The sequence below is a fragment of the Saccostrea cucullata genome, unplaced genomic scaffold (assembly GCF_032062105.1).
Source record: "Saccostrea cucullata isolate Sc308-1 unplaced genomic scaffold, CSIRO_AGI_Scuc_v1 ctg13339, whole genome shotgun sequence".
NCBI classification, from domain to species: domain Eukaryota; kingdom Metazoa; phylum Mollusca; class Bivalvia; order Ostreida; family Ostreidae; genus Saccostrea; species Saccostrea cuccullata.
Window position 1 is genome coordinate 1 of NW_026920719.1, and position 17095 is coordinate 17095.

Here is a 17095-nt window from a genome sequence, read left to right on the forward strand (position 1 = left end):
AAGCATAACACATCATCCTGGGTTTAGAACAGTTTGTCTTGATATTCATGTACTGAGAACTGCATACTATTAATATCGACAACAATATTGAGGGAACTTGAAGAATCAACAAAGAAGTCAATTCTATCATCCATTTCTTTTCAGACTGATAATTAATTCAATTATTAATAATATAAAATGGCATTTTTTTTGATATATTTACATATATTTATTGAATTTCAGACAACATATATAGATACACAGCTTACAGGCAGTTTGTACGTTGGAGTTGGGGCTATTTGGCAAGAAGGTCAGAGTAGTCATACCATCTTGTGCAGTCTAAAAATCAGAGAAATTTCCCCGCTTCAACCTGGAGAAACTCACACAGGGTTTAATTTTGCTATTGAACCTACTAGATTTTTCCAATACTGCTGCTTTTTTCACAGGATGAGAATACGCATGGCACAATGGCGGTGGAGGAACTACAGTCATCTTGGCACATATCTCACTATTCATTTTTCCCTTTTCACTAATTTTAAGGGTTGTGTCCATTATTGTTTATGCATATTCTTTAATAGAAAAATGGAAATGAAAATATTAACTAGGAGACTTATTGTTCATAGAACAATAAGAGGTCTTTCCACCTCCTTTGAATTACAAATTTGTTTTATATCTGACTACTTAAAGAAGACGGTACGGTTTGAGCTTTATTAAGCCCAAAAAATTTAATGTTTTTAAAAAGTTATGAAATTGGCTTTAACAATAGTCAAGTAGATGAATATGATAAATCATTAAAGAATATGGCATGAAGCAGAGCCTTTCTTGAAAATATGACGTCATTAGTTTGGTACATTTTTAAGTTTAATGCAGAAAAGCTTCAAAGTGACTCGTTTTTCTTCTAATTTTCCTTTAGAAAATAGTGTCTGCCACCGTCGCCCGCTTTTTTTTTTGGATATATTGTGCAAATTGCTATGAAAAATCCCATATCTCAATATCTTTCCGGGCGACGGTGGCAGAGTATGTTTTCTGAAAGAAAATTCCACTGGAAATTGATGTCTTCTGCAACTTATAAGAAAATACGGGAAAATGCACAGGTTAATGACGTCACAATTAGCATTTAGGAGATCATATGAGAAAAACCTTTTGTGTATTCTTACTGAAGAGAATTTCTTTGATTCAGAAATAATGAATTTTAATTTCTAATAACACTTTAATATTTTAGAAAAATATAGGGCTTAATTTGTGTTGAAACCGTACCTTCTTCTTAAATTCCATGAAAAAAAAACAAAATTGTCTTAAAGCATAGAAAAAATGATTTATATTTAAAAATATGACCTTGACCTTTGATCTTCAAAAAAATATTCAAGGTCAAGGGTCACAATGCAATTGACGCCATGCTTCTACGACTCATAGTTTTCAAGTTATAAGGTTTAATAGTAGGTACATAGATGTTAAAGGGCAACAACTCATATAAGGGGTCATCAGATCCTTTCAAACTTATACAGTGAAGTTAGGCCTTTAGACCCTTAAGACATTAGTGAAGGTTTGGTGTCTCTACGGTCTACAGTTTTGGAGGAGTAGCGATAACAAGGTTTTTCGCACAAGGGGCAATAACTTTTAAAAGGGTTAATGTTAGGGGACAAGAATGAACTCTTTGAAAGAGTTGTAAGAGTACATATTAACGATGCATAGACATTAAGTATATGTTAAAAGACAAAATATTAGGTTACAGACTACTAATTTTACCCCTATCTCATTGACCACTCAAGTAGTTCCAGTTTAAAAATAGAGGTTTTTTCTTAAAAATTCTTTGGGGTGTTTATGGAGTAGAATGGGGTTATTTTTGGGCATAAATGGAAAGGAGAGGGTCTGAAAAAAATTCTAAAAATGATTATAATGGGAAATTTTGCTTTTAAGTGCGTAGTAGGAAGGGTGTAAAGAGGCCCATATTTACCCTTTCCCCGAAGAGAAAGTGAAAAAAGCAGGGTAGGGGTTATTTGCGATGCCATAAAAGGACTTGCAGACTATGAATGTTCCTGAGAACTTGATAAATTTTTGGACTTGAAATGGTCTTACTCTGTGCCAAGTTTCAGGTAAGTTGAGCCGGTGTAATTTTTTAAAATATTTTTTATATTATAAAGGAATGTATAGCAAAATAATTGGTAGTGTGTGTCCTATCAGGTCAAAGGTCAAAACTCGTGTTAATCAGTTTATTGGCACTTTTCAGATAATTTGGAACTAATTATGCTAATTGTTGAAAAAATTAATGGATAAAATTATATTTTGGAGAAGTTAAATGGATTTAAATAATTGAAAAAGGGAGGGGGCACCTGCTCATGTTGTCAAAGGGTATGACATAATGTGTGCAATTGATGTGTGTCAAGAATTTATGCAATATGAATTTTGATTCTTTATATAATGTTGTAGGTAACATAAAACCCATTACCCACCTATCCTGTTATCTTACATGTCAAATGGAGTTCAAAAACCAAGGTATGTTTTTAACATTTGATTGTTCAGATTACACTATTGTTAGTAGGTAAGAAATGCCTAATTTCTCAAAACTTTAGCTAATTATAGTTGTCCCAATTACTTATTAATTTGACACAATAACTTATTAATTATGAATGTGAACTGAAGTTAAAATGCTTTTAAATTCATTTTTTTAGTGGCTCATATTTAGAGGATTGTGGAGTTGCATATACATGCAGTTGTAGCCAGGATGGGTGACTAAAAGAATTCAGACCAGTTGCAAGTCAGAAGTGAACAATTTTTGTACCAGAAGCAGATAAAGTGAGCATTAGAAAACAAGATACAGCTGTCATCAATATTACAGTCAAAAGCAGCCAAGTTAAAGGTATACAATCAACTGACTCATAGTTTGTATTATTTTTGTTTGTTTTCTTTTTTATATACTGTTTTCATCTGTTCATCATCATCTGTTGCTTATTGATATATACTCTCTAAAACTTTCTTTTTTTTTTCCTTCATCTTTTGGAAATGAACATCTGCTGTCTGATTGCTGGCACTGATCTGTGATTGTCCAAGACAGGGGAGGTCAGTAAGGTGCTCAACATTTCATATGGATGTTTGGTCCTACTGTCTTTTTCTACTCTTGTGGAATCTTGGACATCATTGTCGGTGGTCGCATATCAGACAAAATCATCATTTTTTTTGACAAAGACAGGTGTTTTAGAGAATTTGGATAAACTTTGTGCATAAATTGTGCTCCACATGACAGGCAGAATTTATGTACTCCAGTTTAATAGAACCTTCCCTACCCCCCCCCCCCACTTCCTGTTCTTAATAGTGAACTTCCAAGCAACTCCAGGACTAATTATATGTGACACAGGCATGGTATGTATTTTCTGTGTTAAACAATTGAATGTATGTATAAATGCATTTTAATTGTTTTGTTCTTTGGTACCTTTACAGTGCAGAGTTGCCTCCCCTTTTTTACAGCAGCCTAAAGAATGTATGTAGGTAAAATGTATATTTAAATTCCTTTTTTTGTAAATTCAGAATTATAAAATCCAAATCTTCATAGAATTTATGGTATTTGTTGTCTAATCATGCATATTGTTACAAGAAATATCCATCAAAGAAGTCTAAATATGACCAGGGATAATCCAATTAGAGTGGTAAGTACCACTTCCTGACAGAGGCTGAATTGACCAGGTTGGATAATCTGATTATAACAAAGGTATTAATCTCTTTTCCATAGCTTTTATACTGATTTTTCATAGCCTAAACATTGTAGAATTTTTTAATATGAGTTTTGCTAAAATTTAAATGTGCTAAATATTTTTATTTTTAATATTTTCAAGAATTTTATGCTTTTTGTAGGTATTTTTTGAAAAAAAAATTAAGATATTTATTAAAGTGATTGTTTATGTTTTTTTCTAAAAATCTGTGTAGGACATATTTATCTAGGTTACAAAAATATAAGAAAAGAAAATAACTGTAATATATGTGAGTTGTGAGCATTTCAAATCTGAGATCTGTGTGTCTAATGCTTATTTTACCCTCTGCTTTAAGGTGTTTATACATTATTTAAAGGACCATAACTCTGTTTAAGGATCATCAATTTCAATGAAACTTCATCGGCCACTTTGTATAAACCAAAGACACCAGCATGTCAAATTTCATCAAAATCAGACAAGGTTTGTGTCCTTATTAGGTTACAGACTACTAATTTTACCCCTATTTCATTGACCACTCAAGTAGTTCCAGTTTAAAAATAGAGGTTTTTTCTTAAAAATTCTTTGGGGTGTTTATGGAGTAGAATGGGGTTATTTTTGGGCATAAATGGAAAGGAGAGGGTCTGAAAAAAATTATAAAAATGATTATAATGGGAAATTTTGCTTTTGAGTGCGTAGTAGGAAGGGTGTAAAGAGGCCCATATTGACCCTTTCCCCGAAGAAAAAGTGAAAAAAAAACCCACAGGGTAGGGGTTATTTGCGATGCCATAAAAGGACTTGCAGACTATGAATGTTCCTGAGAACTTGATAAATTTTTGGACTTGAAATGGTCTTACTCTGTGCCAAGTTTCAGGTAAGTTGAGCCGGTGTAATTTTTTAAAATATTTTTTATATTATAAAGGAATGTATAGCAAAATAATTGGTAGTCTGTGTCCAAAAGAGATATTAAAAGAGCTAAATTTCTCATTTTTGGAATGACCTTGACCTTTACATGAATTTTAAGGTCAAAGGTCAATGAATCTTATGCAGTTGGTCCCATGTCTCTACGACTTTTTTTTGAATTTTTTAATTATTTGTAAAATTCAAAAAGTTTCAGGGGCAATAACTCATTGAAGGATTCACCGAATGCTTTCGCAATGAATAGATTGAAGAGTCCCCATAATTAGTCGAAGACATTGGTGAAAGTTTCATACCTCTACGGTTTACGGTTTCGAAGGAGTAGCGATAACAAGCATTTCTTGTGAAAGGGGCAATAACTTCGAAAGGGGTTAAGGTTCATTTACACAAGGTGAACTGCAATAATCTTTTACAGAGTACATTCTTATGGACTATAATTCTTTGCGATATATCTTGAAACTCAAAATCACACGGCGGAAAAATAATAATTATGGAAAAGAAGAAACAGAAGGAAATCAATAGGTCTTTCCACAGAAAGGTGGAAAGACCTAATAATGTAATAATTTGTTTGATAAAATTCATACATGGCATCAATATTATGTAATTAAAGTTGTCTTACCGTAAGTACTTCGTGATTTTACTTCTCTCACAGTTAAACCACCTCTCTTAAATTTAGGAAAGGTTATTTTGTACCTAGCTTTTCCCTCCTGTGTTTCGTCTTGAGGTTTTCTGCCATTTTCAATGAAATGCAAGGCAGAGAGGATTAGTCTGGAACAACTTTAATGTAGTAAAGCATTTTATTGCTATGCATTTAATAAACAAGCTTTTAATAACTTCCTAAATTTCATTGATGTAAAATTTATATATTACCTGCTTAGCATCCCCTGGTATGAAACATGGTACATTTTAGGGGCAAAGTGGTTGACAACAGAATGATAAGCTTCTAGATCTGAATTCTGGTGTCCTGTTGATAATTTTGGAACATCTTTTTGTATTGTTTTGAAGGGATGATTTCCAGCACCTTTTCACATGCCTTTGTGCCTAAATAAGGATAAAATAAAAACAAAACTTCTGACACAATTCTACCACTTGTTATAAATCAAGGATATGCATGTATCTCCTTACTTGATTTGAAGCAATGTTTTTTTTCTCTCCCGTCCATCTAAATTTCCATGGCTGCATTTTGGGTATAATTCTCCATGACCTTCATGTACATTTTGAAGATGATTTCGAAGAGAATGCCACTTTTTGAGCATCAGCTGTCGGCTTCCTCTTGGGGATGTTTTCAGTTCTTCTCCCCTTTAGCTACATGCCATACATCAAATTCATTACGTGTTTTGGGCAAGTTCTCTCGAACCCACTTGTTGACTTGGACATGACGATCAGTTACTAATGTGCCTATTTCTACCTCAACATCACAAAAAGAAGCCATTGTTCTAATCAAACCTTCTAATTCCATGTGGGAACTACTTTTGACTTCATTTGACTACAATATATGTATATATACATATATATTTTAACAATTAGGAAAAAATGGGATAAAATGATTAAGATACTACATAAATACGAAAAGAATACATGTATCAGTAATGAACACTCAACAGTACCGGAACAAGGTCTATGTGCACAATTAGCCCCTCATCTAGATCTATCACTGAATAAGTCCCATATTTTGCAGAGTGTTCAAGGCTGTCAGCTCGGCCATCTCCACCCAGTGGATTTCCTTGTTGCTTCACATATTCTACATAAGACTCTTCCAAATATGAAAAATTCCAGGATGTATATAGCACTTTTGATGATTGTAAAATGTTGACAGTTTTGGAGATTGAACATTCATGAATTCAAACATTCTGACAGCTTTACTTGGAATGGACCCTGATAGTACAATTGATGTTGATATCAGCAGGTTTCCTGCAGGTACCTCCCCAATATAGGGTTGACTATTCCATGTTGATTTTAAATTACAAAGAATACATTCCACTTCAACTGAAATGAATGATCCTTTTATTTGTTTTATCTTCCCCACAACTGGAGACTTGCATTTGGAACAGGTATGAAATAACTTCATCAACTGGGATTTAAACACAATGAATTTCCTTTCTTCTCTTGCATTCGGTTTTCTGACAAACAAATGAAAAAAAAAAATTTTTTGAAGAAAGTTGATCATGCAGAGTTTCCCAGCATAAATAAATATGAAATACAACCTATAAACTCACTCATTTTCCTCAGAGGAATACTCCTTGAATCATCACTTGCAGGATGTTCTTGATATTCAGAATCAGAAGAAGTTTCAAGGTTGGATGATTCTGGTGGCATGTCATCCTCGTATCTTAGAAATTGATCATTCATAGGTTGTGCATTCTCTTTTCTATTGCACGGATTTATTTGAGTCCCTGATTGAAAAAAAAACTTCCATTACACAATTTATTTTTTTTTAAATTAGATTAAAAGAAACTCTTGAATCTCAGATAATGTTCATCTTAAATTTACCTTTGGTAGATGTTTCAGATTTCGTTTGGCTAGATTTACTTCTTTTATTCCATGACTTTTTGTCTGACTGAAGGCTTCTTTTGATTTGGATAATCCTTCTGAACCTTTCTAAAAGTCTCAATTAAATCAATATACACGACTGTGGAACAGGACATACATGTATGCATACTCCGTTCACATATTAATTATTTTTTAAAGGGTATGGTATATTTCTATTCATTTTCAAGCTTACATTGTTTACATTGTCAGTCATTGTGCAATTTGAATCTTCTGATGATTTTCTAGCTTCAGTTTCTTGTATAGATTTATTCTGAACTTCTGTTTTCCCTACAATGATCTGCATTAAGATATCTTCTTAAAATAGTTTGTAACGAATTACCAGTATAAACATTTTCCAGACATTCTAATAACATTTACTTACAGCATCTTTGTTTAAGGTGTAAAATGTAAAATCTACTTACTCTAGAATTTTCTCGTTTTACAAATGACCCTCTCATCCGTTTCCTTTCATTTTTCTCTCTCTCATTGGATTTCTCCATCTCAATAGAACTTAAATCACGTTTTCCTAAAACACTAGGGTGATGTTTTGTTGGTACTGACCCAGGATTTAGAACTTTGTTCTTCACTGGAATTCCTTGTGATTTTTTGAATTGATACTCAAATGGATAACAAGAGTCATCGAAATGTAATTCACAAAGACTGGAATATCTGGTAGGGCCCTCAGGCCATTTTCTCTTAAGTCTAACAAAGGGGGTGCGTCGATTTACCCAAATGGACCCAAATGGAACCCAAATGGACCCAAATGGAACCCAAATGGACCCAAATGGAAACTCAAATGGACCCAAATGGAAATCAAATGGACCCAAATGGAATATAAATTATAAATATTATATCGTATTTCAAGTGTTTACTTAGTTAAAATATAGAAAATAATGAAATTAAAACAAATTGAGAATATTATAATATCATTATTTTCTTCAATTGTATTTTAAGAAATGCGATTTAATTCTATTTGTTATAACTATAATTGAACATACTTGAATACAAAACTGAAGTATTTGATATTTTGTATGGCCGTAGGAACGGAGGTGTGTGTGGGGGGGGGGGGGGGGGTTGGAGGCCATGCCCCCCCCCCACCGAGGTGTCGTTGGGCCGAGTAGTCTGTCTTCCCCCCCCACCTGCCCCTACCCCCAAATAATTTTGTCGGTATATGGAATACTACCAAAACTTCATGTTTCAAAAAACAATATTACAGATTATTAAGTTTAAAAAATCCATTTGTAACTATAAGTTTATTTATTTTCATCATTTAAATAAGTATTTAAATACAATAATACATATTTAATATTCCATTTGATTTCCATTTGGGCCCATTTGAGTTTCCATTTGGGTCCATTTGGGTTCCATTTGGGTCCATTTGGGTTCCATTTGGGTCCATTTGGGTAAATCGACGCGCCGAACAAAGGCAGTCCACTTTAGTACAAGATGTGGTTCCTTTTTAAATGGAAAATAGTGCAGGGACACTCCATCTAAATGTGTACTTGAACACCCACCCGCTACACATCTTCTACCCCTTTTTGTTTCACTGTATCACAGGACATGTTTATTTATATGCTATGTAGTATAACAACATTGAAGCTGTCCCTGCATCTGTTCACATTCTTTACGTCATGCAGCCGATAACAGCGGAAACTGCCGAGCTGAGGTTAATTTCACCGAGCATTTGACATTTTAATTAATTTCAGCTAAACCACACATCTTACAAACGTGATTTTTTCAGGACTGGATTTTAAATAACCAAATATATATTTTAATTGAACAATTATTTTTGACTAAAGGTGCCCTTAAATGATGGTCAAACCTGGTCTCTGTAATATCTGTGATATGTTCATATCTTAAAAATAGTAAATAAAATTTAAATGTTTTCCCACATTTAGGAATTTGCTATACCAGCAGAATGTTTTATGTTAAATACAAATTCAGTAATTGATGTTGACAGATTCAGTCACGCCGATTTGTGTAATCATTGTCATGTAGTTTTGAATTAAAGCACTAAACGGAGCAGACGTGTTTTCTTTGTTACAGATGTCTAGAACACGGACAGTACAGTCTTCATATTAGTCCTGTCAAGTCTCGTATGGTTTTCCTACAAGAAACAAATTAATAAAACAATGAAATCTGCTAAATGGTATCGATTTACATTAGAATGAGACATAAAACAGATTCAACCACGTACACCTTACTTGAATCAAAATATATGGATTCCTAGTAACTCGTACAGCAAAATATTCGTGATTTCCTTATTGCGTGTTTCTCTCATATGGGGATGCCAATTTGCCGGAAGAGAGATGCAAAATGTTCTGTACACGGCACTTAACCTGGGATCATTCAGCAGTGAAGAATTTAGTCAAAAACGGTATAGACCCTTTTTTCATGGTCTATACGGCACATTCAGCTTAACCATTTTCTTTTAGTTTGATGAAGACATCCATAATCCTGTATGAAATTGAACAACGTATGTCATGAAGTAATTTACAAAGGTCCTTGAAACTCCACGTGACCTTGACCTTTTTTTGAACTTGCAAAGAATACATTTTAAATAACCGGGTATATTATATCATTTACAATTTTAAACAAGAATAGACATGGGTTACCCCATATGTAGTATGACTGCTACCCCAAGAGGGGAATAATAAATATTCTACAGTCGGGTTCGGGGTGACTGTCACTTGTCAGTGACTATTTACTATTTTAGAATCACACACAGTAAAACAAAGATTTGATGAAATTTATTTTTATTTGCAATGAATCAATATGAAAAACTGGTACTTCCAGTTAAACAGGTACATGTATGCTTTTCAGTGATGATATTCATGTATTTACCTCACAAAAGGACTATATTTGCATTAAATATAAAAATAAAAAAATCACCACCAACATCAAAAAACTTCCCTAGAAATTGAAATTACGAAATAAAATTGTCTACTTACCTGAATGCGAGAAGTGTAAACCTTAAATTACAAAGATGATGGACTTTGATGACTTATAATTAATATTGTACACATTTAAAATGAGATGACTCTTGCAACAACGACTTATTTATCTCACAACGCAAGGGATAATGTCTTTCTATACTAAGAGTGTTTTAAATGTAAGTATGAAAACCTTTGTAATGTATTCATATTGCGCAGTTGGCTAAAAACGGCTGTAAATAATACTTTCAGTTTAAGGTATAGGAAAAGTCATATTTTATATTTCCTCTCAATTTGAGCACCTAAAGATTCTAAATACTTAATAAGAGTAGTGGGAGAAAGACTTGCAGTGTAAAGCTACATTCTGAACTGTAGGAGTTGAATATAATTTACTTGTATTTCACTATACAGATGAAATGAAGTGTATTCTAAAATGTATACAGTGGCTGGAACGTTATTGTTGACAACTTACAGGAACGATCACGTTACACGCACGATTCCGCACGATTAAACCTGTTACACGAACGATCTTTCACGTTCACGACTCTACACGTTACACGGTCTTACACGATTGTTAACGCAAACGCACGATTCTTCACTCAAAATAGGTCAGAATATTTAGGATTCAATATTTTCAAAACGAAATACAGCTTAATACTTATTTAAGATTTCAAAGAATTATCAATGGACTTTGAAGATAAAAACGGAAAATGATATTTCTGTATTTAGTTTAAAAATAATTATTTCTAAGGTAATTCTCCGATAAAAAAACGGATTTTGTTATTCGTTCTATTAGACAATGTACATGTATGTGGGTCGTATAATTTTATTGAATTGGATATCATGATATTCAGAAAAGGGGGATACGATGTGTTTAAGTTCAAGACAACCCATTTAATAATAATAATAATGATACTTTATTTATAGAAGATTACTCGATTAGTGCAAGCACTAGTCTTCCTTGGGTCTTCTTCATAATTAACTGATTCACAATGTATACAATAAGTACAAATCACAATTATGAAACAAAAAAATACCAACAGTATGTAACAAAGAATAAATAAAATTTCAATATTTCAGTAAATATATATAGAGAAAAAAAAATTACATAGAACAATTGCGGTTCATAAGCAGAGTATTTTCAAAACTTCTTTTAAATATTGCAAGGGATTGTGATTTCCTGATACTAACTGGTAACGCCTAACAAATTACAACGCCTGGATATTGTAAAGAAATTTTTAAATACGTTTATTTTATATTTTGGTAATCGAAGTTCGGAATTTGTTTCTGAGCGCAACGTGTCTGATCCAGACCATTGAAATTCAAAAAAGATTATGCATATACAATCGGGAGACCTACAATGAAGTATTGTGAACATTAGTAATGCTTTTCTGTAAATATAAAAGCTAATTAAACCGTTAACCAGCCTAAAGTATTTGAGTACAGTTGCCCCAAATAGATAGACAATATATAAAATTCATAGGATAATTAAAGCTAATAAAATAGTTTTCTAGCATGCATTTTAAATTTTTTAATTTTTCATAGAGTAAATAATTTATATGTAAGAGTTTTGCAAAACTGCATCTACAGGACAAGTGCAGTCGATATTATGATCAGTGGGATAAGACGACTTATTTCAGATCACGTAGAGGTAGGTTAGCCTTTACATGGAGTCTAGAATGTGTTAGAGTTATAAGCAACTTATTTCAGATCACGCAGAGGTAGGTTAGCCTTTACATGGAGTTTAGAATGTGTTAGAGTTAGAAACGACTTATTTCAGATCACGTAGAGGTAGGTTAGCCTTTACATGGAGTCTAGAATGTGTTAGAGTTAGAAACGACTTATTTCAGATCACGCAGAGGTAGGTTAGCCTTTACATGGAGTCTAGAATGTGTTAGAGTTAGAAATGACTTATTTCAGATCACATAGAGGTAGGTTAGCCTTTACATGGAGTATAGAATGTGTCAGAGTTAGAAACGACTTATTTCAGATCACGCAGAGGTAGGTTAGCCTTTACATAGAGTCTAGAATGTGTTAGAGTTAGAAACGACTTATTTCAGGTCACGCCGCAGAGGTAGGTTTGCCTTTACATGGAGTCTAGAATGTGTCAGAGTTAGAAACGACTTATTTCAGATCACGTAGAGGTAGGTTAGCCTTTACATGTAGTCTAGAATGTGTTAGAGTTAGAAACGACTTATTTCAGATCACGCAGATGTAGGTTAGCCTTTATATGTAGTCTAGAATGTGTTAGAGTTAGAAACGACTTATTTCAGATCACGCAGATGTAGGTTAGCCTTTATATGGAGTCTAGAATGTGTTAGAGTTTGAAACGACTTATTTCAGATCACGTAGAGGCAGGTTAACCTTTACATGGAGTCTAAAATGTGTTAAGAGTTAGAAACGACTTATTTCAGATCACGCAGATGTAGGTTAGCCTTTACATGGAGTCTAGAATGTGTTAGAGTTAGAAACGACTTATTTCAGATCACGCAGATGTAGGTTAGCCTTTACATGGAGTCTAGAATGTGTTAGAGTTATAAGCAACTTATTTCAGATCACGTAGATGTGGGTTAACCTTTACTTGGAGTCTAGAATGTGTTAGAGTTAGAAAAGAATCAGGTACAGGTAGGTTAACACTCATACAGACATTGTCATAAACCTACATCAAATGCAGTCATTTCACATCAGGTACAGGTAGGTTAATACTCATACAGACATCGACCTATACCTACATCAAATGCACAGTCATTTCACATCAGGTACAGGTAGGTTAACACTCATACAGACATTGTCCTATACCTACATCAAATATGATATCATTTCACATCAGGTACAGGTAGGTTAACATTCATACAGACATTGTCATTAACCTACATCAAATATTATATCATTTCACATCAGGTACAGGTAGGTTAACATTCATACAGACATTGTCATTAACCTACATCAAATATTATATCATTTCACATCAGGTACAGGTAGGTTAACACTCATACAGACCTTGTCATAAATCTACATCAAATGCACAGTCATTTCACATCAGGTACAGGTAGGTTAACATTCATACAGACATTGTCTTATACCTATATCAAATATGAGATCATTTCACATCAGGTTCAGGTAGGTTAACACTCTTACATACATTGTCTTATACAGGTCCAGTCCAAAGACTATTTCTACCTACGTAGGTATTAATAGCTACGTAGGTATTTAAAGCTACCCAAAGTAGCTATTTTTACCTACTTTCTGCTTTACTTGCATTTTGTAGCCAAATGCAGGAACGGCGCAACATGGTGAGCACACAATTTCTTGATACAGTCACACTGATGATGAATATGACAAAAAATTGGCCAAAAAATGAAAACTTCGTATATTATCAATTTTACATAGAAACTAATGTAAAATTGCCGATTTAGGAAGTAATCATTTTTTTGGCAAAATTTTTCTCGTATTCATCATTAGTGTGACCATATCAAAAACTAAGGTATTTACCATGTTGCGCCGTTTGGTCTTTTGGTCGCAAAATGCAGAAATTATATAAAGTAGGTAAAAATAGCTACTTTTGGTAGCTTTAAATACCTAGGTAGCTATTAATAGCTACGTAGGTAGAAATAGTCTTTGGACTGGACCTGTTATACCTACATCAAATGCACAGTCATTTCACATCAGGTACAAGTAGGTTAACACACATACAGACCTTGTCATAAACCTACCGGTACATCAAATGCACAGTCATTTCACATCAGGTACAGGTAGGTAAACATTCATACAGACATTGTCCTATACCTACATCAAATATGATATCATTTCACATCAGGTACAGGTAGATTAACACTCATACAGACATTGTCTTATACCTACATCAAATATGAGATCATTTCACAGTATGAAATGTGTGGATTTTCTGTTTCTGATGCCTTTCAGAAAGGATTTTGTTGTGCTCAAATACTTTCTCTTTTACATCAGTTTTTAAGTTGGTTTCCACATCAGGGACAAGGAAGGGGAATTGCTCACATTTCAAGGAACATTAATTCTGCAACAAGTCTATTAACATTTTCTTGTTTTTTAATTATCTGGACTAAAATCTGCAATTTAAAATCAATTCATCTCAGTAAAAAGGTGATTTGAAAATCTTTTTAATAAAAAGAGATGTATGAGCCATATTAAAAATACAATGCATTATAAAATTACTGTATACAGGGAAATTTTCGCCCCCGTTTTATTTTCGCCCTTTCCTCATTTGGGCGAATTTAAAACGGGGCGAAAGGATATAGTACAGTATAATTTCTTTAATATAACTATGATTGGGCAGATTTAAAACGGGACAAAATTGTTTGCAAGTGTGAAGGGGCGAAAATTAAACGGGGCGAAAATAACCTTGTATACAGTATTTATTTTTAAATAATGTTGCCACAACTTTTGTGGTAGTTTAAATTTTAATACAAACTAAATTAAGAAAGAACTGATCAATTTGTATGACCTTTAATATTTCCAAGTAATGCATAATAATGTCATTTACATGTTTTTGCATTTTTACCTCTGGTATGTATATATCTAGAGCATCATTTACACTGCAGTGTATTAACCTCTGTATAGTCTTTTGAAGGTAATGGATCTTAAAAAGAAAAATTTAAAAGATAAATTTTTGCTACATGTATTTAAATAAATATTAAATTCAAATATACAAGGTTTGTTACATGCAAACTATTTCAACAATTAGTTACAAAAGACACTATTTGAATATTTACCATTTCCTCAGACAAAACCATAAGAGACTTTTGCTTCTCCATCTGTATTTGTTTTCTTCTAAAGCTTTTGCTTCTGAAGATCTCCATTCGAAAAGATGGTCGTTTTTGACTTTCTATTGCCTTTATCAGTTCCTTTTTTAACAGGAAAAAAATTGTAAATTTTGATGGAATGTAAAATTGATAATTAATGTTTACACCCAGATCATATCCTTCATAGTCTAGCTTTCTGAATTATATTTTGTCAAACATTTCTTCAAAATCAGTTAGATCTAGATAAGATAAGATTATATTTATTATAAGTCAGGTACATCAACAATGAACATAGCTCTGAAAAGCTATTTTCCGATTATTTCCGAGCTATTTTCCTATTTGCATATGCATATTGCCAATTATTGTTCTAAGGTGTTGAATCTGTAACAATTTGCCTGCATCAAATTTGAGATCACGTGACTGCTAATATTAACATGAAAGTACCTGCAAATTTATTTGTTTCAGCAACTGATGCACCCTGCTATCATCCTGATAGAATGTTTTACTAGAAAAAAAACAGAATTATCTATTCATTTCTTAAAAAAAAATCACAAAAGGTAAAATGAAAAATATGCCTAAATTACTAAAATTAATGCAGTAATTTTTCTAATTACTCCTTCAGATGGTAAGGCATCAAAATGTGGCATCCACAATGAAGAGGTTTCCCTTCTGTTTCTAAACAATGTTTGTGATAGTTGCGACCACATTTAGAGCACTCTATCTTCTCCCCAAAGTCTCCCTGACATATTTCAAAATCTAGAGCTCCACATTTGTTGAAAAATCTCTGTCCTCTACCCACAAGACAGCCATCAACTACTGGCAAAAAAGACCTACCACTATCACCCTTCAGTGGTACAAAAGCCAAGGATATATGGAGGCCTGCCAGAGCCACACTTATGGTATTCTCACGGGGATAATATTTTGCTATTCCATCCTCAGAATGTACAGTTACAATACGTTTTGTTACTGAAGAAATGGCATTCAGGTGCATTTCTCCTGCAAAAGTTAAAATCATTTCACAGCTATAATTATAATTTTAATACATAATCTGCTCTATCAATGGATATACATGTATGTTTAAACCTTGTTATCTAGAACTTGAGAGAAAAAAAACATGAGATATATGAGGATTCATATTTTCAGGGTAAAGTAGTCAAAGAAAAAGGGGTTGGGACCCAATAATCCATTTGATATATTCATGGTATTGGAGATACGAGTATTAGAGAATTGAAATATCAAAGTTCAACTGTAATATATGTATAAAAATATTTTACTCAATTCAGATGTATCACTGGTTGTTGATCTAATTTCTTGATAGATCAAATTCTTTTCATCCTGAAAAAGAAATGTAACATATAAAAAAAAATTAATTAACGTATTCTATTAGATAATTCTAACACATGTATCCTCAATGTTATTTTAAAATAATATCTAATTACCGAGGAGCAGTTTCTGATTTCATGGCATAACTCTTGTTCTGCTGAATCCAGGGTTGCTGGAGAGGAGAAAAATCCTGTGTATTCTCCTGCATTATCTATCATATGATCACAAAGTAAATGCCTCAGCTCTGAAACCCCTTCTATTGAAGGAAGATGAAACAATGCAGCATTGAAAAAGCAGTTACCATCAGATGTAATTGTTTCCCGCAGCATCCCGTTTGCTTCCAGAAGCCTATCAAGCCTGGATTTGTGATGATTTGCTATCAAGGTATTAAGCTTTGATTCTTGCAAACTTCTTTCTTTTGCTTTTTCTACGTTGTTAGTAACAGCGGTGCCAGGATTTTTTGCAAAGGTTTTGTTTTTCTTGCTTTTCCTTTTCCCTTCACGCTTATGACGTTTAGGTTGATCTTCCTCTTGCATTGAGACATCACTCTCCGCATTACTTTCCTCAGGGGAAAACTCGGAGTCAGAGGAATTTTGATCCTTTTTGCTTGGTTTGTATGATTCCTCGCTGTCATATTCCACTTCATCATCACAATCACCTTCAAACAGTTGTCTGTATGTCTGTTCCTTTTTCCTACGGGTCGTGGCGTTTTTATTGTCCTTAAAATACTTCAGTGGGATATTGTCACTACTGCTGTATTCACTGTCCGAACTTTCTTGTTATACCCGCACTTTCTAAAGAAAGTTCGGGTATATTGTTGTTACTCATGTCCGTCCGTCCGTCCGTCCGTCTGTCACACTTTTCTTCCCTGAACTCCTCCTACATTTTACACAGTAGCTTAGTCATCTTTTAAGAGATGGTTGGTGGTGTCATGTAGATGTGCAGTAAGGTTTCG

The 17095-nt window shown here is 33.4% G+C and overlaps 1 protein-coding gene across 1 annotated transcript; it reads right to left on the reverse strand.

The window, feature by feature from the left end:
- Positions 1–13761: 13761 nt before the first annotated feature.
- On the reverse strand, positions 13762–16859 carry LOC134256266 (uncharacterized; the record flags this gene model as incomplete). Its single annotated transcript, XM_062738926.1, has 7 exons — positions 13762–14124; positions 14577–14654; positions 14788–14919; positions 15262–15322; positions 15432–15813; positions 16092–16152; positions 16257–16859. Coding segments are annotated over 7 exons (1392 nt in total), but the record flags the coding sequence as incomplete, so codon positions are not given.
- Positions 16860–17095: the final 236 nt, after the last annotated feature.